Genomic DNA, 25,244 nt, shown 5'->3' with positions numbered 1-25,244 from the left:
CCAGTGCAGGCCTGAATATTCTAGAATTGTGTCTGCTTTGTTAATAGGTTAGAATGTTACCTAGAACATGCAGATGTTGATAATTGCAAACATGATAAATATAAGCCCCAAGTTCGCCAAACTGTGGTAATAGCCAGCATTTGAGAGCTGTTACAGGTCCAATTCTGCTTTTCATGAATTAACCTTCAAGATGACCCCTCAAAGTTGGTTTTATTTTTTCCATTTTACAGATGAGATTCTAAACTTGCCAAAAGTCTCACTAAAGTGAGTGAAGTCGCTCAGTCGTGTCCAGCTGTTTGCGACCCCATGGAGGAACCTACCAGGCTCCTCTGCCCATGGGATTTTCCAGGCAAGAGTACTGGAGTGGGTTGCCATTTCCTTCTCCTAGAAGTGATACAAATATCCAAGTACTTGAATTTTTGCTGCCAAGGGAAGAGTTTATATTTTAGTTCTATTTGTGACTCTCGAGTAGGCAAGCTGTTAACACTTATTAGAGACATCCAGGGCTTCCCTGGTGGCTCAGATGGTGAAGAATCTGCCTACAATGCAGGAGACCCGGGTTTGATCCTTGGGTTGGGAAGATCCCCTGAAGGGAATGGGTCCCCACCTGTATTCTTGCATGGAGAATTTCATGAGCCATCCAGCACTCAAGGGTGATTCAAATGCATATAAATACTGCAGGATGTCTTCTATTTTCACCCAATCCAGGGTTTCCCACCATTTTGGGCCCCTTTCTCAATCTCTCTATAGCCCTCATGTAAGTATGCCAAGTGTGAGGCTTGGCAATTAGGCCCATTTGAATCCCAGTCCATTTAGTAGCTTAGAACCGGCTTGTCTAGACAGACTATTTCATCAGTAAAACCTGGTCACAGTTAAGCACCCAGTGAGAGATGAAATGTCAGATAAAAGGGCCAAATTGCCTTTTCTGCAGTACAGTGGTGCCAAGTAAGAGCCTAAACCCCTTTCTTGCCAGACCATTTGGGATCTCTCCCTTGTGCAACTAGGGATGGCAGCACTGTGGCTCAAGCCTTCGTTGTTGGTGTCCGTCCCCATCTACAGCAGTTCTCCAGTGTGGTCCTCTTCCAAGTAGCACTTGAAGTGGCACGTGGGTTAAACAAACCACAGTTCAGCAATTCTCAATCCAAAGGAGAAGGTGTGCTCTTACAGAGGGGTCTTCGGATGTTACAATGTGTGTGTGTGTGGGGAGGGGTCTCTAAACGTAATGGGTGGAAGCCAAGGAAGCTTAAACAAATCCACACCTAAAATTGTCCACAGTAGCTCTTCTGGAGAAACAGTTCAGTATCACATTTTACCCACTTGCTAATGCTAATGCTAAGTCACTTCAGTCGTGTCCGACTCTGTGTGACCCCATAGACGGAAGCCCACAGACCATTAAAGGATTATGAGGCTGAGGACAGAAGCAGCCCATGTCTCATAAATGTCCCACAGTCCCTCATCCACCAATGTCATCTCCCAGTCCAATAACACAGGAAATAGGCAGATACATCGACTTTTTTTTTTTTTAATATTTTTATTAACTGAGACAGACCTAAAACCGCAGCTTCTGGAAGAACCATTTGTTCTTGCCGGTCTTGTATCTGGAGGGGGAAAGAAAAAAGACACAAGTGAGAGGAGGAATCACAGAAGACAAAACCGTCTTCATGGAGGACAGTGAAAACACACTCCAATATTCACTACCAAAGCCTTCTTACCTCTCCTCAAACTTGACCTTTGCCTCTCGTCGGGCCTTGCGTTTGAGAGCAGGGTCTCTGAAGACATCCTTGTTGACAACAGTTTTGTCCAAGGGAATATCCACAGAGTACCTGGGGACAATGGCAGGTAGGTAGGAGGAGCCCACAGGCCGCTAGGGCCCTTTCCCCTCCATCCCACTCCTGAGACATTGGCCTGACTTTACAGGAGTTATCATCAACACAGGCTAAAGTCCTGATGATATTTTCTGGAAACACCCAATTTTAACAAAATCATCTACACAGATTCAAGCCACTGAAAAACTTCATGCTTCCTTCTCTCAATTTCCCACAACAACCCTATTCTATACTACTATTATCCTTGAGAAAGGAAGAGGGCAGGCCAGATCCTCTGTTTTACTGTGGCTGGAAACAAATGGAACCATCTCTACTTAACACCTAAGCTTGGCCAAGTCAGGGAAGACACTTCAGAAGTGTTTTCACAGGAAAGTGAACAGTAAAAGAGACAATACTGGAAACCACCACCAATGACAAATTCAAAATGATGTCTCTCCCCACACTACAGTGGCTACCAGGCTGTCTTCTTATTCAGTAGGGCAGAGAAGGGGAAAAGAGAAGGCACTTTCATTTACATTCTTGAAATGCTCACCTTGTGGGCATGAGGTGATTATAATTATAAACTTTCACAAAAGACTTGATCTTTGACCTCTTGGCGATTTTCTTCTTGCCCATGGCAGCTGTCACTTTGCGGGGATAGCGATCAATTCCAGCCACCAGAGCATGGCTGTAGGGTCGGTCTGAGGTGCCGTCATCAATGTTCTGAAGGAGCAAGCATTACATGTTACCAGTCATTTAGGCCCTGTGCTAGAATAACCCTGTCCCTAGGCGTCTCAGATCCATTACTGTAAAAACCACACAGCAAACACTCTAAGTGCTATGCTAGATGCAAAAAGAGTAACAGTGAAAAGGGAGGTATCTTTCCCACTAGGAAAAATCTGGAAGGGTGCCTGGGAAGTAACAGACTTAAATTGTAACAACAGTGAACGATTACAATTAGTGATTGCTATTATGTCAAGCACCAGTTTTCTCAGGACTTGATGTCTCTTAATCTCCTCCAGGGGTAGAGGCAGGATGCCAAATCTGGCCGTCTAACTCCAAAACCAGCCTCAGGGAAATGGAGGAAGGGGAATCAAGGGCGCCCCGGTCAAAAACAGTGGTGTATGTGACCAGAGCTTAGGGAAATGTCATAAAAGGCTGGAGACTAGGCAGAAAGCAAACACCGAAGAGCTAGGTTATGCTAAGTGACCATCTGGACTAGAAACAATTCATCCATTTTTCACGGAGACCCTGCAGCGGCATTTATTACCTGCTTGACCTCAGGTGAAACTCTACACTTCTAAACCTCTGCAGGAGAAAGCAATCCTACCGTAACTGTAAGGATTGGACATGAAGACACCTATAAAGCAGTGCCACGGACCAAACAAGAGTTCATAAACGTTGGCCATTACTATTATTAAAAGCCTCTTTGACAAAGAGCAGCGTTAGGTGTTAACTATCCAATTCAACTCCCGTTTGTTTATTTTGCGTCTTTCTCAAATCATCTCATGCATTCACAACCCCCCTGCCCCGCAATGCTCAGGGAGTAATGCCCCCAAACTACGTAGGTCTTGAATTTCAAGCTGCCCGCCAGCCCAGCCCGTTCACGGGATACAAAGGGGCACAGGCCCGGGGGCTGGTACCTTCACGATGACCGCTTTGCGTCCGGAGTAGCGACCGGCCAGGACCAGCACCACCTTCCCGGGTTTCATGAACTTGCCCATTTCTGCAGAGGAAGGAGAAGGGGTCGCTCAGAAATCCGCCAGCTCAGGCTGTGGGCCCCGGAACTTCAGCTGCGCTCACTGCCGTCTCGGTTCAGGTCGCCTGCGGGCCCTGCTCGCAGAACAGGACCTGGAACGAAGCCACCAGAGACCGAAGAAGGGAAAGCACCACGCACCACCCCGCAACTCGACCCCTAGGCCACGGATGGCGGCGGATTGGAAACCACAACCACAGCCACTACTCACCAGCAGTTACCACTCTGGACTACAGCAAAAAGGAAGAAAGGGCACTTCCGCTAACCTTTCACCCTGGGGAGCGTGACCTCACTTCCTGCTCCGCCCCCTTGGGCTTCTCCCCGCCTCTTCCGTGGAGCTTAGACTCTGTTGAAGGAGGAAGAAGCTCTTGAAGGGGAAGTAGGGTCTGGCGGCTCGTTTATTCAAATCAAACTTTATTAGCAGCTCCAGCAGTAGACGGAGCAAAGAAATTTTGTCTTCCGCGGAAGGCTTTTAAGGTGGACACAGCGGCTCCGCTGCTCCACTTGTTGTAGGTCATTTCTCTGGCGCTAGAGGGTGGGGAGACACAGTTTGAAATTTACTTTTTTGCCTTGGAAGAACCAGAAACAAAATAGGACATTTATTAGTGCCAACTGTGTGCACTCTTAGGCATAAGGACGAGACGAAGATCAATCAAACGAGGGTGCTTGCCCTCAACCTTTAGAGTTTAGCAATGTCAGTGAGAGAGGTGAGAGATGATTATGGTAATGCTAGCAGCTGCATGCCTTGTTTCAGGACAAGTTAATGTATTTACGTACATTATCTTTTGATCCTCATAACAACACTAGGAGGTAAGTACTGTTATCTCTATTCTACAGTTGAAGATACTGTGGTTTGGAGAGGTTGGGTAATTTGCCCCAAGTCCACAGCTAGTAAGTAAGCAAAGCAAAGTGTTAGTTGCTCAGTCATGTCTGACGCTTTGCGACCCCTGGACTGTAGCCCACCAGGCTCCTCTGTCCATGGGACTTTCCACACAAGAATACTAGAGTGGGTTGTCATTGCCTCCTCCAGGGGATCTTCCTTCCTCCGGTTTAATCTTCCAGGGGTTGAACCCAGGTTTCCCCGCATTCATCGCAGATGGATTCTTTACCCTCGAAGCCACCAGGGAAGCTCTTAGACCATGAGACTCTTTGCCAAAGAGAACTCTTCAGGGACTCCCTGGTGGTCCAGTGGCTAAGACTCCACACTCCTAATGCAGTTGTCTTCCAAGTTCAAGAGAAACCATCTTACAGTTTTTGCTCATCTGAAAACTTACAAATCTTGGGCAAGCCATGGGAACAATCAGGGTTTCATCATTTCACCTCTCGAGACTCTTTGGGGGCCAATTTCCCCTGCAGCCCTCAGGACTTCAATGGTTTATCACTCTAATTATGTATCAATACTTACATTTTTAAATTAAAATGTTTTAACTCAGAATATGATGTTTTAGAGTTGGAAGGGACCTCAGAGGTTACCTAGCTGGGCCTCTTAAAGATTAGAGGATAGTTCTAGAGCAACAAAGTCACAGAATTGGTGGCACAGAACAAGGCACCCTCATTCCCAAGCCTGTGCTTTTGCTGTTGCACCACACAACCTGTCCATTTCCACCTCATGGTCTTCTTTCAGCCCCCTTATTTGCTTCTGTCTCTTTTGCTGTTTCTCTCTTGGAAAATAGAAACCAAACCCTGAAATCTTATCATTGCCTTGAACTCTTCTTACATGCTAAACTCTCCAAATCAAATTAGTAACTAAATTCTGTGAATTTCACCTTTTAAGTCAGTTTTTTTTTCCACCAGCTCCCTGACTGATCCAGCTTCAGTTGTCTTCTCCAGTCCCTCTTCAAAACTTTGGGTGGATCAAAATTGCTTGGGATATTTATTAAATATGCATCGCCAACTGAAGAGACTCCAAATCGGGTCTGGAATGGAGTCATGAACTACAGGTCTTATTTTGAGAAACTTCTTTAAACACAACTCTTTTAAAAAATAATTGTTTATTTTTGCCTGCACTGGGTCTTCACTGGTGTGTGGGCTTTCTCTAGTTGTGGAGAGTGGGGGCTACTCTTTAGTTGCAGTGCATGGGCTTCACATGATGGGTGTGTGGGCTTCAGTAGTTGTGGCTTGTGGGCCCTAGAGCTCAGGCTCAGTAGTTGTGCCACACAGGCTTAATTAGCTGCTCTGTGGCATGTGGAATCTTCCTGGACCAGGGATTGAATCTGTGTCCCCTGAATTGGCAGGCAGTTTGTTATTCACCATACCACCAGGGAAGTCCTAAACACAATACTTAAGTACTGCCTCTTAATCTGCCTGAAATCCTTTGTTGGCTCAAACCAAAGTTTGAACTCTCCCTTCCTGTCTTCCTTGCATGTCTCCTCCACACCATCCTTCACATCCCCCCAGGTTCCAGCCAGCTCAACTACTCAAAGATCCAACCTCTTCTGAGCCCAGGGTCTTCACTCAGGCTGTTCTATGTTTCTCTATTCTTCGCCTCTACTGTAGCCAGGCAAAATCCTATCCAATCCATCCTTCAAGGCCACTCTAGAATTCTCCCAGGCAGAATTCATCTCTTCCTTCTCTATGCTCCCTCAGCAATCCAGTCCACACTTAAATTTATTGTAGAACATATTTTAGTTGGTTTGGGACAGTGGTTGTCAGAGTATGGTCCCTAGACTAGCAGGATCAGTGTAACAAATGTGGGAACTTGTTAGAAATGTAACTTCTGAGGCCCCACCCCAGAGCTACTTAATAAAAAACAGGATCAGTTCAGTTCAGTTCAATTCAGTTGCTCAGTCGTGTCCGACTCTTTGCGACCCCGTGAATCACAGCACGCCAGGCCTCCCTGTCCATCACCAACTCCCGGAGTCCACTCAAACTCATGTCCATCGAATCGGTGATGCCATCCAGCCATTTCATTCTCTGTCATCCCCGTCTCCTCCTGCCCCCAATCCCTCCCAGCATCAGAGTCTTTTCCAGTGGGTCAACTCTTCGCATGAGGTGGCCAAAGTATTGGAGTTTCAGCTTTAGCATCAGTCCTTCCAATGAACACCCAGGACTGATCTCCTCTAGAATGGACTGGTTGGATCTCCTTGCAGTCCAAGGGACTCTCAAGAGTCTTCTCCAGCACCACAATTCAAAACCTTCAATTCTTCGGTGATCAGCCTTCTTCACAGTCCAGATCCCAGCAATTTAACGAGGTGCAGTTTGGTATCTCTTTTGCTGACTCTTGTTCCTTGAAGGCAGGGAGAGGTAAGTCCTGAGCACCTAGCCTGACCCAAGCAGTTGGTGTGTGATCAGTAGTGAATGAATGAAGGCAGAGCACCTTGGGAATCTTTAACACCTTGCAGATCATACCACGACCCTGCACTTTCACTGGATACATATCTATGGCTCCCTTTCATTTTGATCTTGCCTAGAAAATCCCATGGATGGAGGAGCCTGGTAGGCTGCAGTCTGTGGGGTCGCTAAGGGTTGGACATGACTGAGCAACTTCACTTTCACTTTTCGTTTTCACACATTGGAGAAGGAAATGGCAACCCACTCCAGTGTTCTTGCCTGGAGAATCCCAGGGACGGGGAGCCTGGTGGGCTTCCATCTATGGGGTCACACAGAGTCGGACACGACTGACGTGACTTAGCAGCAGCAGCAGCCTTAGACCTGGGCTGACAGTTGTTCCTCTCCTCCTTCATCCTGTCTGCTTCGCTCCAAGCCAAGCAGAGACCTCTGTCCTCAGTTATATTGCAGATGTTACCAGTGACTAGATGTGTGATGGCTGGCATGCTTGTCTCTGTCTCTACACGTCTTTAAGTTTCATGAAGCACTTGACACAACAATGGCTGTCCATCTCCCTACAGTCCAGTCACTTGGCAGCTGAAATTTCTGGCAGGTGTGTGGAAAATACCTTGTCGACCCCAAAGTGATGGGGTGGATAAAGGAGAGAGAGGAACAAAAGATTTCAAAGCAGCCTGATGCAATGAGGTAACATAACACTATAAAGATGATAGGATTTGGATTTGGGCAACTTGAGTTTGCTCTTCCAATATGTAAATGGAAACAAAATATTTAACCCTATCTGCAGTAAGTTTTCCTCAACTACAAAATGGGGATATTGTCCTGCCTTACAAGTAGTGAGAATTAAATTAGGAAGACACACACACAAAATGTTTCGCAAGATGCTAGCATAAAAGCCTTCATACCAGTTAAGTTTTTGTGAGGATTATACTGGGGTGGGTAATCCAGAGCTATGCCACATGGCTATAGCACATATCACTCACCCTAAACGAAGTTATGGTTTTTCCAGTAGTCACGTATGGATGTGAGTGGACCATAAAACTAAGCACCGAAGAACTGATGCTTTTCAACTGTGGTGCCAGAGAAGACTCTTGAAGAGTCCCTTGGACTGCAAGGAGATCAAGCCAGTCAATCCTAAAGAAAATCAGTTCTGAATATTCATTGGAAGGACTGATGCTGAAGCTCCAATACTTTGGCCACCTGATGCAAAGAACTGACTCCTTGGAAAAGACCCTGATGCTGGGGAAGATCGAAGGCAGGAGGAGAAGGGGACGACAGAGGATGAGATGATTGGATGGCATCACTGACTCAATGGACATGAGTTTGAGCAAGCTCTGGGAGTTGGTGATGGACAGGGAGGCCTGGTGTGCTGCAGTTCATGGGGTCACAGAGTCAGACGTGACCGAGCAACTGAACTGACCGACTGAAATGGTATCCAGATGAGTGATTTTTTAAACATGATTTTATTTTAGTTTTGATTGTGGTGTGTCTTCCTTGCTGCATGGGTGTTTTCTCTAGTTGTGGAGCGCATTTCTCAGTGTGGTGGTTTCTCCTGTTGCAGAATGTGGGCTCTATAGAGCACGCAGGCTTCAACAGTTGCAGTATGTGGGCTGAGTAGTTGCAGCTCCTGTGCTTTAGAGCACAGCCTCAACAGTTGTGTGCACAGGCCTAGCTGCTCCAAGTATGTGAGGTCTTCCCTGATAGGGATTGAACCCATGTCTCCTGTGTTAGCAGGTGGATTGTTTACCGCTGAGCCACCAGAGAAGCCCCAGACAAATGAATTTAGAAGTGCCAAATCTGGGACTTCCTGGTGGTCCAGTGAAGACTCTGAGCTCCTAATGCAGGGGGCCTGGGTTCAATCCCAGGAACTAGATCCCACATGCTCCGACTAAGACCCAGCAAAACCAAAAAAAAAAGTGCCAAATCCAAAAGTGGTATGTGTCGTGAGATTTGCTCTGGGGACAGGACTGCAGACCTGAACAGAATGAGATGAAAATGTCAACGGCACTTTTTCGTGAATTTTTCAAGGGGTGGAGGCAATACTACCAAAGCTGAGTTGATCTGGGGCGGAGGGCAGAGAAGAGGCAGAAAGGCCAGGAGCCAGGCATTACTCAAGGAAATACAAGATGGGCTGACAGCACTCAGACTTATAAACCAAAGCCAATGGTCTCTAAGGTCTTTGCAGAGAAGCTACACAAAATACTATGATTTTATTAGCAATCACAGGTATCATTTTCCACAATCTTACACTTATCCTGTTTCACATGAAGGAAGACTCATTCTAATGAATTACCAAGAATATATCTTAAATAATATTTTACCCCCCAAAATTAAGTTAAAATGCACTACATAACAGTGCAGACACAAAGTGCAGCTGGCAACTTAATACATGAAATGATGCTGAATCAGTAGTGTTGGGGAACCCATTTGGCTTTCCAGAAGGTGATACACTTTGCTCATCTTTGGTCAGTCCCAGAGCAGTATGCAAGCTGAATAGCAGATATGAACTAAAAAGGCTAAAACAGACCAAATATGACCAATCTAGAGTCAGTTTTACAAGGAAATGCTCAGCCCCTTCTCCATCACCAGTGATCGGCCACAGTTCCTACTGCTGCTGTACTGATCATGAGGTCAGACCTCCTCCACCAAGCAGCCTCCAGGACTCATGGAACACAACCACCCTGAACACACTTCCTTCTTGGGAGCTGGCAGGTGCACAGAGGAAAGGTTACTTGTCAGATATGGTACCAGATGGTGGTTGTCCTTGTAAACCAGCTCCAAAACTAAAAGACCATCACCTGGGCCATGACTACCTCGTCAGGGACAGAATTCAGTTCTTACCTCTACGTGAAAAAGGGCTCATATTAGAATCAACCGTGGGGAATTGCCTGGCAGTCCAGTGGTTACGATGTGGCACTTTCACCACTATAGGCCTGGATTCAATCCCTAGTCAGGGAACTAAGATCTCACAAGCTTTATGGCACCACCAAAAAGACCCCCAAAACACAAAAAAAACAATTGTGGTTAATACCTTTAGAAATACTGTTCTCGGATACTTCCACTCCCGGTTTTAGAGGAAGCTATGGAACAGACATGGCCTCCGCCGATTCTGGGCTCAGGAATACAGAGGCATTGGTATTCACAAAAGGAATTTAAATTCTGACCCAGGACTCTCACAAACCTGCTTCAAGTCAAGGAAGATGACTCCCAACTTGACTGACAGGAGCCTCAAGTTAAATCTCTTCCAGGACCAACAACTCACTCACCACTGTGAAGAGAATGCTTACAGTAACCTGGATTTTCTAAAAATCAGGTGTGGCATGATGAAGGTATACCCATGACTGGACTTCTTTTCCACAGGCTCAAGTACATGTGCTCGTATGTACACACACACCAGGGCTGAACCTTTTAACAAGAGGATCTCCAGCATATCTTTCTGAGATGCTAAGTTGATGGGGAAAACAGACTTCGTATTATCTGGCTGGTGAAAATGTCTTTAGTCCCTCCTCCTAATTCTTGCTTTTACCCTAGAAGACTAGCCATCTATCCCCACTGAGTAAGGTGCTGGTTTGGGGCCAGGGCACTCTCATCAAAATGCGTCTTTGATATTCTTGAGCTGGCGCACAGCCAGGTCTACAGGGAGGCTGAACTTGAGGCTGCTGAGGCGGCTGAGCAGGTTGAGGGCGCTCTCAAAGCCTGTATGTGCCATGTAGCTCCAGGGCTGGTAGTGGGGCTCGATGAGCGACCCTGACTTGCAGATGAGGTTCATCCAGGACACAAGACGCTGCTCATTCAGTGCCATGCACACCAAGGCCTTCAGCTCCGAGTCTGCACTGCGCTTGAAAGGGTCGTGCTCTGTCAGCACCATGTGGATGGCTGTCAGCAGGCTCTGCTTGGGCGTTACCACAGTGCCTCCTGTGACAGGCAGAGCAAAAGACTGCGAGAGCTTTCGGGCTGGGGATTCCACGTATGCGCGGCCGTTCTTAGCGTGGTAGTACTTTACAAAGAGCTCCCAGGGGTGCATGGCCTCGGGGGCCGAGGAGAAGGCGGGCAGAAGACAGGCGATGGGGGCCATGACGAGGCTCATCCCTGGTGAGGGGGCGTACAGTCCGTGGGCCAGCAGGTCCCTCACAGCCACTGTCAGCTCCTTCCGCACAGCCATGGTCAGCTCATCCTTGCTTCCCAGAGAGAGGTCCTGGAGGCTGGCGGAGCTGATGACGTGGTCGTGCGCCTGGTGCCTCAGGGCAAGCAGCTTCACCCTATCTACTGATGCCTCCAGCCTCTTCAGCAAGGGAGAGTAGTCCCTGTCGCCCTGGCCCCTCGGCCAGAGGGGCTGCGGGATCTGGCCCGTGGCACACCCGAACTGGCTGACGGCAAAGATCTGCAGCACTGCCAGCGCTCGCCGCATCAGGTGCAGCCCTGTCTCCCGAACTCTCTTCACGTCTTCTGCCTTCGCTGCATAGGAAACACAGGAACTCATCAGTGAGAGGCTGTAGTGGTCAGAGGTGCCACCTATAGCTTAGAAGCTGAGATTCAGTCTGGCTTCCGACCTACAGTACGGGTCCTGCATGAAGCCAAGAGCCACCCAGGAAGGCACCGGACTTCCCTATTTGGGTTAATAACAACTATTTTGAGATATATCTCACAGAACATTCAACTGACCCATTAAAAGTGTATGATTCAGTTGTTGTTTTTTAATATTCAGAGTTGTGCAACCGTCCTCTCCAAAGAAACCATGTAGCACTGGCATTTTCCATTCCTCATTTCTCGCCAATCCCCAGCCTAGGCAACTGCTAGTCCACTTTCTGTCTCTCTAGATTTGTCCATCCTGGAAGCTGTACTTACTTTTGCTGTTTCCTGGAGGCAGTCTGCTGCTGCCAGTTCCGCTGGAGTCACTTCCTGTCTTCCCACTGGCCTTGCACTCACAGTGTCCACTCCCTGTCTGTGATGGGCTTCCTACTTCATCTGCAATCAGAGGTTATGAAGAGAAGACCCTTGTTTAGCCTCATTTTGGCAGGTTTTTAAAGGAGAAATACTATTTACTAGTGCCTACCATATGACAAGACTTTTACAAATAGTATTTCATTGTGTGGAACAGTGACTAGCAATATACTAGCTGGCTCAATAACTATTTGCTGAGTGCAGGAAGCATGAATCATCATTTTATGGAGGAGGAGAGCCAGACTAAAGCGGTTAGGAAACTGCCTACCCTCTTTAGTCCATGAAGGACATAAAGTTGGTTAACAACAGGGCTGAGATTTTAACTCTGATCCTTTCCATGCCATTGTGTTGGCTCCCTTACCAAGTGATCAAACCTCTTTAACAGTTCATCAAGGATAGACCCTATTAGGTGTTAGTACTCAAAAATATATATAATTATGATGACGTCCAGCCATCTGCTCTGACCTTGGATAAAGTTGATGAACATCTCGAGGTCTCGGATCTGAGTTTTCAGCTGCTCAACCAGCTGTTCTTTCACTCGGGCTGGGTTGACGATTTGAGCCACAGCAGCATCCACACGCTGCCGAAGCTCCTCAGTGGACAGTGAGCTGAGGTCCTCATTCAGATTCATGTCCAGTTTCTTTATTAACTCATCAATGATCACCTATCAAGACCAAAGCCATGAGCACACCCTTTGGAATTTTCAGGGAGAAGGTTAGGGAGAAGGAGAATCTTGACTAGTTGACTCCCTCCTACCCTTAAATGGAAATCAAATTTGTGGAAAAAATGGTGCAACTGCTGATCAAGGTGAGGGCACAGGCCCTTTACTTCTCTTATAGATGTAAGGACACTTGGTTCCAACAGAATGGCTCTTCTTGCTGCAAATTTCCTACTTGGCCAGGTAACTTTCACTCAGGAGAACAACAGTGTGAATGATCCAAAGTGGCTGATGATCCCAAAAGCCCCGTAAGTAGATTCCCTCATGGCCTCCAAGAGAATGAATACTGATTTCCCCTAGTCTCTAGTCCTTCTCATCCCCCTTTGCGCTATTCTAGGCAACCAAAGGAAAAGTTCTGCAAAACACCCAGGCACGTTACAGCCAAAATATCCCAGTGACAATACGAGGAACAATGTGAAAACCATATAATGTATAACTCCAGCTCTGCCAGAAAAAGAGCCACATCACAGCTCCAGGAAGACAAACACAGGGGAGGCTGTATTCTGACCGGCAGATTTACCTGTCTGCCCAGGTGTTGCTTTAATATATACAGCATTAAAGTCAGGAGTCCTGGAATATTTCTCAATGGGTGCTGGGGCAAAAAACTAGTTTATAAAACTACTATGAAATGCCCAAGTAGAATGGTTTTAATGATCAAATGAAAGAAATTATTGTTGTTATTATATGACTGTTAATAATAATCACAACTTAAAAAAAAGGCTCCATCATCATATTAGAAAGCTTTGGCACTTGTGTTTCCACTTGTGAATAAAGACTGGTCCCAGATAGTAGCAACATTTCCCTTTGATTTGGGCCAATGGTGAGGCCTAGGGTGAGCAAAATGGGAAGGGCTATCCGTGAATGCTGGAAGGGACAAAGGAATCCGAGGCGGTAAAAGAGGAGCCTCAGGGTCTGCTCACCCGCTGTCTTTCCAAGACCACAGACTGTGGAAGGGAGTCATAACTGCCCTCTTGATAGGCAAATGTTTCCAGGTCATCGAGCTGGGTTTTGAGCTGCAGGATCAGTTCCTTTTGCTTCTCCCTTTGGGTTTCCAGACGTTCCCGTTTCTCCTGCTCACTCTAAGAAAGGAAAAGATTTAGGTCGATTTCACAGGATAAGAAAAAGTCAGGACATATTAAGAATCCTCTTAAGCCAATAATGACTAGTAAAATGTAAAATGCTCCCAAGTAACCCAAATGAAATACAGAATTCATGAGACAGACTCAAAAAGAATTATTTCATCCGGGAGAATATATTAAATGTGTGTTTTCCCTAAGAATTTCTCTTCACTGGAAATAGGATATGAATACAATGGGACCTTTTGTTAACACTGCTTCTCCCGCCACCCCACAAAGTTCTAGTTAAGATTGACACAATTTATTTCATCCAGGAAGTCTTGCAGGAATTAAACATGCCATCCTCCATAGCCAATTCTCCTGAACAGTTGTGGCAGCCAAACTGTGCAAGAGAATCTGGAGGTAAGGGTGCAGAGAAAGGCTTGGTAACTCATAACTAGTTTTTTAAGGTCAAAGCTCCTCCAATATATTGCAAAGTCAAATGAATAAATGCAAGTGCCTAAGGCAGTGAAAACAAATCTGAAGCCAAGTAATAGGCATGGGAAGGTAATAAGTTTTCTTAAAAAAAAAATTCTGGTAAGGTTCCCTAAACAGTGACTCCTTTTCTCACTGTTGGCCACCAGGTCGTTTCTGCACTTAAATACTTAAAAATCCTTTGGAGACGTTCTTCCCTGGTGATCCAGTGGTTGGGAATCTGTGCTTCCACTGCAGGGGGTGTGGGTTCAATCTCTGGTGGGGGAACTATGATCCCAGATGTAGTACTGTATGGCAAGAAAACAAAACAAAAACTCTTTGGAGAGATAAAGTCTTGCCAATATGTTCTCAAAAACTGGTTCTTCCTTGCCTTACTTTTTTTTTTGGCTGCACTGTGCAGCATGAGGGATCCCTAGTTCCTGGACCAGGGATTGAACCCACACCCACTGCACTGCAATAGAATTGCAGTGTCCCAGTCACTGGACTGCCCGGGAAGCCCCTCCCTTGTCTTTCTTGAGTATAAAAAGCAAAAGCAGCAAATTATTTGCAGGTGTAACCCTGCATTTTAAACTAGGTATCTATAGGATATTAAATTTAACCTTAAAATGGTACTTACCAAGGCCTCCAGAAGTAAGGTATGAGAGAAAACAAATGAAAAATAACAAATTAACTTTTGTTTCAGTTCAGTTCAGTTCAGTCGCTCAGTCGTGCAAGCCTCTTGCTTTAGTTTTGTCCAATAGAAAAGCAACCCTTTTCTCGTTGCTTTAGTTTTGTCCAATAGAAAAGCAACCCTTTTCTCAGGGGATACTGCTCTCCAATCCTTTCCCAAAGTCGTAGTTTTATTCTTAGAATCCTGTTCTCCTCCACTGAGTGAAGGCCTAGATATCCTTTAAGAGGTTTCCTCGATTTCCCCAGGCAGAACCGACCACATCCTCTGTATTTTATACACACTTTTACGCTAGCTCATGTTACATTATAAAGATCCATGTAGGAGTCTGTCTCCCCAGTTCTATGAACTCCTTAAGGGCAAAAGCCTTGATTGTACCCCCAGGGCCAAGCTCAGTGTCAGGCACAGGGTAAGCTCTCAGTATACATTTGCTGTATGTTACTGAACTCAATCATGTTCAGAAGGACACATAACTAAATACTGAACTCTTATGGTGAATTGTTTAACTGGCCCAAACGGAAAGAAGTAGCGAAATTTTGTTTTCATTGTATCCCTTCCCAAGCTATGAAATCCAGGAAGAAAGAAACCAGTCATAGATCCTGATTCCATTTTCATGAGTGTACCAGCTGAACGCTTCACCTGCGACAGTAATTACTGAGTATGCTATCTACGGGAGTATGGGCAAACAAGTTTACTAGGTGAGAACAATGAGCTCTGGTGCAAGACAGGAAATAACAAATAATGTCCAGTATGAAGTGAGATAAAATACTAGTTAAAAAACCTGAAAAACTGAAACCGATACATACTAAATCATTTGGTTCAAACACATCCCCACTTTGGTGCTAATTGTTCACATGTCAATATATACACACAAGACTGCAGCTGCACATTAGGTGTTTGATCTCTACACTTTTTTTTTTCAGTTGTACTGTGAAGTAAAAATGAACAACCAAACATCGGCAGAGGACCTTGGGTGCTCCTCACTCCTGAACAGAGCCCAACCACAGTAATTCTATCCTATTTGTTCCTTAAAAGCCTGGCAATTTTGGGACTTGTGCAAGGAGCTGTGGGTATGTGGAGAGAAGGGTGGTACAGTAAACACAGGATTGTACTTGGAACATTCAGATTAAAATAAGCAAGTCAATATCTGCTACTGATAAGTCTTCTGGGCCAAAACCAATTTTAGTGTGAAGAAAGCCACATGTGGATTGTAACCTAAATAATAAAAAGGTGGAGAAAAGAGAGCCCAACAAGCTACAAGCTATCTACAATTTTGCACTTACAGAGGTTCAAAAACTGTAAGGAAATGTTGCCTCTGGATGTCATACAAATTCTCAGTACATAGTGTCAGCTAACTGAAATGAATCTTGTCACAGCTGCCAAAGGTGCTTCCTTCAGAATACCTAGTTATTAAGTAGGATGGGAAGGAGTTTTTAGAATACCAGCATTAGTAAATTTATAATGCAGGAGTTGTGTTTCTTTCAATTACTGAGACCTTACTGTTTACCAAAGCTCTCACACAGGAGAATCTGAAGATAAAAGACATTCTCTAGATTCTAGGAAAGCACAGATAAGGAGTAGATCTAAATTGCCATGGATTTCAATTCGCTTGCTCTTCGCTAACCAATTTTCTCAATCCCCGGGGCCGGGGTACTCTATCAGCGAACGTGCTCAAGACTTAGGTACGGGAAGCGATGACAAGGTGAGTGGGAGCAGTATTGTTTCAGCTGGTTGCTCCTCTGTCTGAATCCTCTCCTCGCTCATCCCTCTTTTGCCTTTCATGTCATCACACCTGCATCTCTTTCCACACCTTTGGTGGACACCTCTCATCATCAGCTTCCCAGGCCTCTCTGTCTGGTCCCTGTCGGGTCTCTTCTGGGACACGCATACCCACCTAGACGAGCCGGTTCCTCACCAGTGCTAGGGGCTTTCGAGTTAACATCGCCACCCACCCAGCCTTCCATTCCCATATCCCTTGGGGCCCGGCCCCAGCTTTTCACCTGGTCCTCGCCCCGTAACCGTGGTCGGTCCCCCGGCAGCCCGTCGCCATCATCGCTGGCGGGGTCCTCTGCGCCCCCATAACCCAGGACGTGAGGGCAGCCGCGGAAGGCGAAGTCCTCGAGCTCGCGCAGGAGGCGCTGCTGCTCCGCTGGCGCCCCGCGCACCACCTGCCGCAAGCGGAACTGCACCTGCGCGAAATGTGAGGACAGCGCGAGCAGCGCCGAGTCCAGCCGCCGCCTCTCGGCCCGCAGCCGCCGCAGAGTCCGGCCGGGGGAGTCCGGCGGGGACCCGGGGACCACTCCGGGCTCCTCGGCTGCCGCCTCTTCGGAGAACGCCGCCGCCCCGGGCCCGGCCTCCGCCACCGCCCCCACTGGCGCCCAGCGCACTGCCTCGCACGGCGGCAGCGACTCCTCTTCCTCCTCCTCTTCGTCCTTCGCCTTTGGTCCGGCGCCCGCCAGCCCCGTTACCGGCTCCGCAGCCGCTTCGACAGCCGCCATGTTTCAGGAAACGCCGCCGCACGTCAGCCGCGCCCCCTGCTGCCATGGCAACGGCGCGCCAGCTGGGAAACCCGGGAGCGGGTGGGCGGGGCTCAGACGTCACCGAGTTGAGACGTCACCCGGGGCCCGACTTCCCTCGGTGTTTAATTCTGGCCAGGGGTTTTTTAAATTGAATGACTGGTTTGTGTCGGGCACTGAGTATACGGAGCATTGGAGAAACAGGTGAATGAAGCCAGGACAAGTCCTTCCGTGTGTATCGACCTCTAGCCCTTCCTCTGGTTCCGGCTGGAGGGTCGTCTGTTCCTAACGTGTATATATCTGGAGACCCCGAGATGCGAAGGGCTGCAGGGACTGTGTTCTCCCAGAGACCCTTTAGAATGCGAATCCCTTGGCTTAGGCCAAGTTTCCCGTTCCTCTAAACCCTTTCCCCGACCATATAAGGAGAGGCAGCTGCTGGGGGCGTCCCCAGGATCTAAAGATAGCAGCCCCTGCCTCGGACTCCAAACGCCACAGGGGAGCGGGAGCAGCCATGGCACGGTAAGGGCTTCTGGCCGCCTCTTTCATTAGAGAGCCCCTTCTCTATGTTTTCTGGGCGCTCCAGGGTCTGTGAGGTCCCAAAGGAACCCTGGACTCCGGGTCTGTACCCTTGGGGTGGTGAAGAGAAATGTGACCCGAATATTCTCCATGTCTCCCTTACCTCTCTACTCTCTCACTTTTCCGCTTCTCAGTTTCCTCCTCACCGCACACCCCAATCCTGTCAGCCCCGCTTCCACTCCCTTCAGTCTTATTTGGCCCCGCTTTGACCGTGCTGTAGCATAAAACGTCACTGTGTTTTCCCTCCACCTTTCCCAAATTCCCTCAGTCTTCCCTCTCACACGGCTATGAAGCCCCACCTCAACTCCTCTTCAGGCAGCATGCCCGGACCCTGTGGTACGACAGGCCCAAGTATGTGTACATGGAGTTTTGTGTTGAGGACAGCACGGATGTCCAAGTGCTCATCGAAGACCACCGCATTGTGTTCAGGTAACCCCCTCCCCCCTCCCACTTCCTGGGACTCTTTCCTTTCTCTGCTGCCCCCTACTCTCAGCCTTCCTCATCTCTTTAGCTGTATTGTCTCCTCAGCTGCAAGAATCCTGATGGAGTGGAGTTTTACAATGAGATTGAGTTCTATGCCAAGGTGAACTGCAAGGTAAGGGTGGGGTGGAACAGTAAGGACTGGATAGAAAAGCTGTTTGGGAGATTGGAGATTCATTCTAAACTTCGGACCCTAAAAGTGAGGCTCTTTATCTGGCAGGACTCCCAGGATAAGCGCTCTGGCCGCTCCATTACTTGCTTTGTGAGGAAATGGAAGGAGAAGGTGGCTTGGCCCAGGCTCACCAAGGAGGATATCAAGGTGGGTGTGTGGGAAGTGGCTGTTTTTTCTCCTATGTCCTCTGTGTACCCAGGTACCCAAGTTAGGTTTGGGAATCAGCGTTGGCTCCTTTCCCACAAATATTGTTACTCACCAGGTCCTGCCTATTTGACCTCCTAAATAATGCATTAAAAAAAATTATTTGTCTGCCTCAGGTCTGTCTTGCTGCAGGCAGGATCTTTCATTGGGGTGCATGAACTCTAGTTGTGCAAGGGCTTAGTTGCTCTGCAGCATGTGTGATCTTAGTTCCACAACCAAGGATGGAACCCAGGTCTCCTGCATTGCAAGTCAGATTCTTAACCACTAGATACCCAGGGAAGTCCTCTCCTAAATAGTCTTGAATCCATGATTTCATGTCTTCCTAATTCAGGCCCTGTCCATTACTGGGTGAGGTTTGTAGCATATTTTCAGCCCCTCTGCATTACTCCCAACATGGTCTGTCCAAAACACACATTTGACCCTGTCACTCTTCCTCTTAAAACCCTCCAGTGGCTTCTTTTCCCCTAAAAGTTGAAAATTGGCTGCCTGCTGGCTGGATCTGGCTCTCAGATTTGTTTTAGCAGTCTTCTCGGTGTTGAAAATTATTTTGATGGGTTACTTACATTTAAAAATGTGGAGATTTCACCTCTTGGCCAGAACCACCATCTTCCAGTAATTCACCAAAAAGACCAACAGGGAAAGAGGAGAGGCACCCATTATATGGTCTCTAGGCCTTTTAGAAAACATGGTGTTTTTCCTTTGGCCACATACATGTCAATCTACAAGAAAGGTGATGTTGTAGATCTCAAGGGAAGAGGCACTGTTCAAAAATGAATACCCCACAAATGTTATAATTGGAACATAGCAACACTGGAAGAGTCTACAGTGTTACCCAGCATGCTGTTGGCATCTTTGTAAACAAACAAGTTAAGGGCAGGATTCTTGCCAAAAGCATATTAAGCATTGTAAGAGCTGAGGTAGCTTCCTGAAACGTGTGAAGAAATATGGAAGGAAGCCAGAAAAAGAAAGGAAGCCAAAGAGAAACGTCCTTGAGTTCAGCTGAAGCACCCGCCTGCCCTGCCTAGAGGACACTTCATGAGAACCAATGGAAGGGAACCTGAACTGTTGCAACCCATCAAGTTAGGTGTAAAGAAAATAAAAGACCTGGATTTTTTTTTTAAAGGAGAGATTAAAAAAAAGAGAGAGAAAGATTTCACCTAAAAATCCAGATTCTCAACTTTTCTCGGAAACTGAAGACTCTGACCACATTGGTCTAAATTCTCAAATGCCTAGAGTTTGACCTTTAAATGGGGCATGTGCTCCACTTCACTTCACTCCTTTTCATTGTCTTTCTGACACGCTTAGGCATTTGAATGTGTAGCTTCTGCCGTTTGGGTTGAAGTGTCAACACCACAGCGCAGTGTGGTATATAAGCTCGTGATTTGGGAATGCAGCTTTGTTGACTCCTAGGATGCTTTATGATACAGTTATCTTTCTAGATGTGTTGTCTCTCTAGTCAGTCTGCTCCTGGAGGGCGGAGTTTATGCTTTTCCATACAGTGCCTGGCATCCTGCTTGGCACTTAGTAAGTTCTTGGTCAACCTTTGCTGCTGCTGCTCCTGACATAACAGCCCAGAGGGGGGTTAGTCAAAGGGGAAAGATGATGCCCCCAATGATTCCCTTTCCCCCAAACCTGCTCCCACACACGTGTCCACACTCATCTAAGCACCTCTGCTACTGCCTTCCTGACCTGGGACTCTGTGTGCTTTTCTCCTGTAGCCAGTGTGGTTGTCTGTGGACTTTGATAACTGGAGAGACTGGGAAGGGGAGGAAGAAGTGGAGCTGGCTCAGGTGGAGCATTATGCAGAGGTAACTCCATTTTCTGCCCGTCTCAGTCATTTTTGGTGGCCCTCTGCACACACTCAAGGATTGTCGTCAACCGTGCTGTGCTCTGCTTAGTCACTCAGTCATGTCTGACTCTTTGCGACCCCATAGACTGTAACCTGCCAGGCTCCTCTCTCCATGGGGATTTTCCAAGAATACTGGAGTGGGTTGCCATGCCCTTCTGCAGGGCCATCAGGCTAGGCAGAAGTGAGCTCCCCAGCAGGCTGCTTATTGGTGTGGTAGTCTTTATATGTTTTGTGCATTGTTTTAGTAGGGACGCAAGAAATGAATATTCTGTTCGTGAAACTATAAACAGATTCATACACTGTTTAGAGTAGAGCCTGTATTCTTCAGAAGTTTGGCAAAAACTTTTCCTACTTTTCTGTAATTCTTGTTCTCTCTTCTGTTTTCTTTACATATGTGTGTTTTTCATGACCCAGACAGCTTCAGGGGAAACTCAAACTATGCAGTCTAAAAATTCACATCACAAAATAAATCACTGTTTCCCAATAAATTGCACCTTGCATAAGATATTTGGTTTCAGAATTTCAGCTACTATTTATTAAAGTTGCAAAAACACTGATAGACACTAACCCAGATTTGTTAGGGGGTGTGTGTGTGTTTAAATTGCCTTTTAAAAAGGGGATCAATGTACTTTTCTCCAGTTATTCCAGTGTTATATTAGGGGCTTTAAAACTGGGGCAACTGTTTGCCTGGGACCATTTTCCGGTGGTTCATCAACATGCAGGTTGCTCTTCCCTCACTCCTCTTATGGTTTGTGACTCCTCTTCTCTTCCCATCAGCTTTTGAAAAAGGTCAGCACCAAGGGACCACCCCCTGCAATGGATGATCTGGATGTAAGTAAAGCCTGTTCCTTAACCCTTCACTTTCCTTTCTGTCCTTAAAAATAAAGATACTAGAAAGGTCCCAGTCTCTAACATATCGTGATTCTCAGTGCACGTTAGCCAAATCTGAATTTGACACGGGAGGTCAAATGTCCTTCTTTAATGCTTTAGAAAACCCCAGAAAGCCCTTCCTCCTTTCCATCTCTTCCCTTCTGCTTCTCCATTTTAGAGCAGGCCTGGCCCTGTTTATTAGCTTTACAGCTGTAAGGACCAGTACAGCATTTGTTGAAATTCTCACATTAAATGATTCACGGCACGGTGCTGTTTATTGAGTACCAGTGGCTTATTTTATCATCCAAAATTTAAATCCTTCTGTGTTAGGCTCCCTAGAAGCTGTGTGGTTCAGAAAATCACCAAAGAAGACTTTGGAGAGAGAGGGAGTAAGCAGCTTTTGTGAAAAGAGATGTCCACTGCAGACTCTACAGGTTTTTCTGTCTTCTTTGTTCTCTAGGATGATTCTGACAGTGCCGATGCAACAAGTAATTAACTTTCTGTGACAGCAGAGCTGAAGAGGAAGCTGTGGCTATCTTCTAGTCACTCTAACGAGCCAGGACCTGCATCTTTGTCAGCTCCTTAATGGTGCACCAGCGTCCTCTGAGATCTCTGAACTTTCCTAGAAGCTTTTTATTAAGGGTCTTCCTTCATGTTTTTTTTTTTTCTTCCATTGCTTTCATTTTATTTATTATTATTATTTGCCGTGCTATGCAGCATGTAGGGTCCTAGTTCCCTGACCAGAAATTGAACCTGCACCCCCTGCATTGGAAGTGCAGAGTCTTAACCACTAGACTGCCAGGGAAGTCCCTCCTTCATGTTTTATTTTTTTTTCTTAGGCACTTGATATGGCTGCTGTATCAGATGGCAGGATAGGAGGGAGCAGACACATGGGGCCTTTGACTTCCTACGGATTGGCCATCATCTTTGTATTTGTGTTCATCAAGGCTTTCTTGATTATGTGAGCCTGTGTGAGTGTATGTCTTAAAGCAAAACCCACAGAAGCAACATATAGATTATAATAAATCTCTAGGAACTGTTCTCTGTCCCTTTCCTTCTAGAACTTCTTCCTCCTGGAGGCAAGCCTCTTCCCCCTCCATAGCTCCTTTCCAGTGGAGAGGTGGGTGTCAGACATCCTGGCCCTTACTGTCGAGATTGGATGAAGAAAGATGTTGGGAGCAGACTTGTAACCAAGCTGAGGAACTTTTCCACGCCCAGACCTATGCTCTGATCTTCAGAGCAGGATCCAGCCATTCATTGTATGGCTAACACTGCCACCTCTAGCATCAGCCAGAAACGCACTTCAGCTTACTACATACTCCAGAAATATCTTTACACTTTTAAAGCTAATTGTTACATTAGTTAATGCCTATGTCTCTCTACTCCTCCATTCGTCAGCTACCCCATTCATCCACAAACATTTTTGATTGCCTAATGTGTACTTAAACTGTGACTTAATACCCAGACCTTGCCGCTGAACTCAGGGTAAAGTGCTGAGATTTGTTCAAAGAAACTCTAAAATTTATATCAGTAACTTATGGACATAGTTTAAAAAGTTAAACAGTATAGAAAGGTGTACAATGTAAAGTAGGATTTGTATTCTCTTAATAGCTGTAACCACTGTTAATAGTTTCTTCAATAAACTGATATATTTATATCTACCTATATACAATATTATAAATTATATAATACCTATAATTTATATAATTATATATAAAACAATATACAGTGTATCTGGAACATAAACATATACAGTATCCTGTATTGTGTATACACAGTACAATATATATTAAAATTTAGCACATGCGTGGGCAAATGCAGTGTGTGCGTGTATAGTGGGAATCACACTATTATATACATCTTGTACCCTGCTTTTTTTCACTTAATATATATTGGAGTTCTTTCCAAGTCAGTGTACATAGATCTGACTCTTCTTTATAGCTCCATGTTATTCAGTTGAACATATTTTTCATAATTTAACTGGTTCCTTATCAATTTGGTCTTTTTCAATTTTCACGAAGGTGAAAATTGAAATTTCCTTGCACGAGGGTGCAAGGAACAGTTTAAAAAGTACATCTTTACATGTTTGGCAAGAACATTTGTAGGGTAAATCCACACCACCCCCCACCTCTACCCCCTGCCAGAACCAGGTGGGATCTTGGTTCTCCCACCAGGGATTGAACCTGGGCCCTGGCAGTGGAACCACTGAGTCCTAACCACTGGACTGCCAAGGAGTTCATATAGTGTAAATTCTAGAAGTGAAATTGCTAGGTCAAAGAGCAGATACATGTAAACATTTTGAAGCTGTTGCTAAGTTGTTCTTAGATGAAATACCGATTTTCACTTCCACCACCAAGAGTGCTCCATTCTCCAAACCCTTTTAGGTATTTGCCAAGATAAAATTATACTTGGCTTGATTTATTTAATTTCCAGCTGCCCTGCAAGGCTTGCAGGATCTTAGTACCTGGACCAGGGATTGAACCCAGGCCTTCAGCAGTGAAAGTGCAGAATCCTAACCACTGGACCACCAGGGAATTCCCTGGTTTCATTTGCTTTAAATTATGAGATCACTTATTGTTCATTAGTGACTAATGTTTCTTTTTAGAACCTCCCTCAGTAAAGAATTTGCCTGCAATTCACGAGACCTGGCTTCGATTCCTGGGTTGGAAAGATCTGCTGGAGAAGGAGATGGCAACCCACTCCAGTATTTTTGCCTGGGAAATCCCATGGACAGAGGAGCCTAGCAGGCTACAGTCCATGGGGTTGCAAGAGTCAGACACGACTGAGTGACTAAGCACAAATATTTATATATTATCAGAGTAAACTTTATCTTATTTGAACTTCATATCAAGCTTATAAAATAATTGTCTTTTTTAAATAGTGCTCAAACAGGTCACAGTAAGTGGCAAAGCTGGGACCTGAACTTGTATAGCATATCTCTCTTTGCCTACAATTCTGAAAACTGAAAAGTTCTAAAATATGAGTTTAAAAAAATTAACACCAAAACTCATCTGGCATCAAAACGTGACCTAAAATGATGTTAGGCTATTTATAGTCTTTGTTTATTCGGTTTAGTGCATTTATTTCTCAGCATAAATATTCATACATTAGATTACAGGGGGTTGCTCTAGAGTTCCAAACGGAACACATTAGGTGACGTATAGGTATGGTCTGCATTACTGCCTAAAATCAGGAAAATCCTAAATTCTGAAGTATCTGGAGACTTCAAGCTTTTTATTAGTTAGTTTAAAAGAACAGAATCCGGAGGAGGAAATGGCAATCCACTCCAGTATTCCTGCCTGGAAAAATCCCATGGACAGAGGAGCCTGGTGGGCTACAATCCATGGGGTCCTAGAGTCCGACACGACTGAGCACTTAGCAGTAAAACAGCAGAAAGAAAGTTAATCTAACCTTTTAACTCGTTTAAAGTTTTAAGACACTGATTGCAGTTTAACTTCTTTTAATCTCTATCTGCACTGTCCAATCAAATAGCAATGGTCACACATGGTTACTGAGTACTTGAAATATTGATAGCCCCAACTGAGAAGTGCTGTAAGTGTAAAATACACATCAGGTTTCGAAAATTTTGTACGGGGGTGGCGGAGAAACTGTTATTTTAAAATACTCATTACATGAGGAAAAAATTTTAGATATGGTTATTTAAATAAAAATATTATGAACATATGTGGCTTGCATTATAATTCCATTGGGCGGCGCTGCTGTGTATTCAAACCAGTACCATCCACGTTTCTATCGACTGGGCTTCCGCGGGTCCGAATTATGTCCCTCCCTGAGGTCCAAAGGGGCCAAACGAAGTGCTTCGACAAGTTTAAACCGCAGTTTTGTCTTGTTTTT

The 25,244-nt window shown here is 45.8% G+C and overlaps 3 protein-coding genes across 9 annotated transcripts; 1 reads left to right on the top strand and 2 right to left on the bottom strand.

Annotated features, from left to right (window-relative positions):
* Positions 1–1,511: 1,511 nt before the first annotated feature.
* RPL27 (ribosomal protein L27) lies at positions 1,512–3,684 on the bottom strand. Its single transcript, XM_055407944.2, has 4 exons — positions 3,449–3,684; positions 2,359–2,528; positions 1,713–1,823; positions 1,512–1,598 (listed from the first exon to the last, which is right to left on the bottom strand). Exons 1-4 carry the CDS (start codon positions 3,527–3,529, stop codon positions 1,550–1,552), a joined length of 411 nt encoding a protein of 136 aa, XP_055263919.1. The 5' UTR covers positions 3,530–3,684; the 3' UTR covers positions 1,512–1,549.
* Positions 3,685–8,265: 4,581 nt separating this feature from the next.
* On the bottom strand, positions 8,266–17,247 carry RUNDC1 (RUN domain containing 1). Its single transcript, XM_055407942.2, has 5 exons — positions 16,723–17,247; positions 13,426–13,584; positions 12,253–12,451; positions 11,692–11,811; positions 8,266–11,301 (listed from the first exon to the last, which is right to left on the bottom strand). Exons 1-5 carry the CDS (start codon positions 17,218–17,220, stop codon positions 10,436–10,438), a joined length of 1,842 nt encoding a protein of 613 aa, XP_055263917.1. The 5' UTR covers positions 17,221–17,247; the 3' UTR covers positions 8,266–10,435.
* On the top strand, positions 17,212–25,189 carry PTGES3L (prostaglandin E synthase 3 like). Of its 7 annotated transcripts, none has more exons than XM_088829132.1 (8): positions 17,212–17,757; positions 18,130–18,243; positions 18,343–18,409; positions 18,515–18,613; positions 20,389–20,478; positions 21,297–21,350; positions 22,229–22,350; positions 22,451–25,189. In XM_088829132.1, the coding sequence occupies exons 1-8, from the start codon at positions 17,750–17,752 to the stop codon at positions 22,656–22,658; spliced, it is 762 nt and encodes a 253-aa protein (XP_088685258.1). In that variant the 5' UTR covers positions 17,212–17,749; the 3' UTR covers positions 22,659–25,189. The 7 variants fall into 7 exon arrangements, with proteins under 7 accessions (XP_088685258.1, XP_088685259.1, XP_088685260.1 ...); XM_088829133.1 differs by having other exon boundaries at positions 18,083–18,243; XM_088829134.1 differs by having other exon boundaries at positions 22,423–22,593.
* Positions 25,190–25,244: the final 55 nt, after the last annotated feature.

This window comes from Moschus berezovskii, chromosome 20, assembly GCF_049115385.1.
Source record: "Moschus berezovskii isolate FMDL1 chromosome 20, NW_MosBer_1.0, whole genome shotgun sequence".
Taxonomy (NCBI): domain Eukaryota; kingdom Metazoa; phylum Chordata; class Mammalia; order Artiodactyla; family Moschidae; genus Moschus; species Moschus berezovskii.
Note: the sequence above shows the minus strand (reverse complement) of the source record. Positions and strands in the feature narration are given on the sequence as shown.

What these genes read in the sequence shown, in the direction of transcription:
- RPL27 (XM_055407944.2), bottom strand. Translation starts at nt 3,529, where the DNA reads ATGGGCAAGTTCATGAAACCCGGGAAGGTGGTGCTGGTCCTGGCCGGT. An exon ending in GCAAAGCGGTCATCGTGAAG is followed by an intron (nt 2,529 to 3,448) that starts GTACCAGCCCCC and finishes TTGCTCCTTCAG; the next exon opens with AACATTGATGACGGCACCTC. An exon ending in AAGGTCAAGTTTGAGGAGAG is followed by an intron (nt 1,599 to 1,712) that starts GTAAGAAGGCTT and finishes TTCCCCCTCCAG; the next exon opens with ATACAAGACCGGCAAGAACA.
- RUNDC1 (XM_055407942.2), bottom strand. Translation starts at nt 17,220, where the DNA reads ATGGCGGCTGTCGAAGCGGCTGCGGAGCCGGTAACGGGGCTGGCGGGC. An exon ending in GTTCATCAACTTTATCCAAG is followed by an intron (nt 11,812 to 12,252) that starts GTCAGAGCAGAT and finishes CTCTGATTGCAG; the next exon opens with ATGAAGTAGGAAGCCCATCA. An exon ending in GCCTCCAGGAAACAGCAAAA is followed by an intron (nt 11,302 to 11,691) that starts GTAAGTACAGCT and finishes TTTCCTATGCAG; the next exon opens with CGAAGGCAGAAGACGTGAAG.
- PTGES3L (XM_088829132.1), top strand. An exon ending in GACCACCGCATTGTGTTCAG is followed by an intron (nt 18,244 to 18,342) that starts GTAACCCCCTCC and finishes TTGTCTCCTCAG; the next exon opens with CTGCAAGAATCCTGATGGAG. An exon ending in ATGCCAAGGTGAACTGCAAG is followed by an intron (nt 18,410 to 18,514) that starts GTAAGGGTGGGG and finishes TTTATCTGGCAG; the next exon opens with GACTCCCAGGATAAGCGCTC.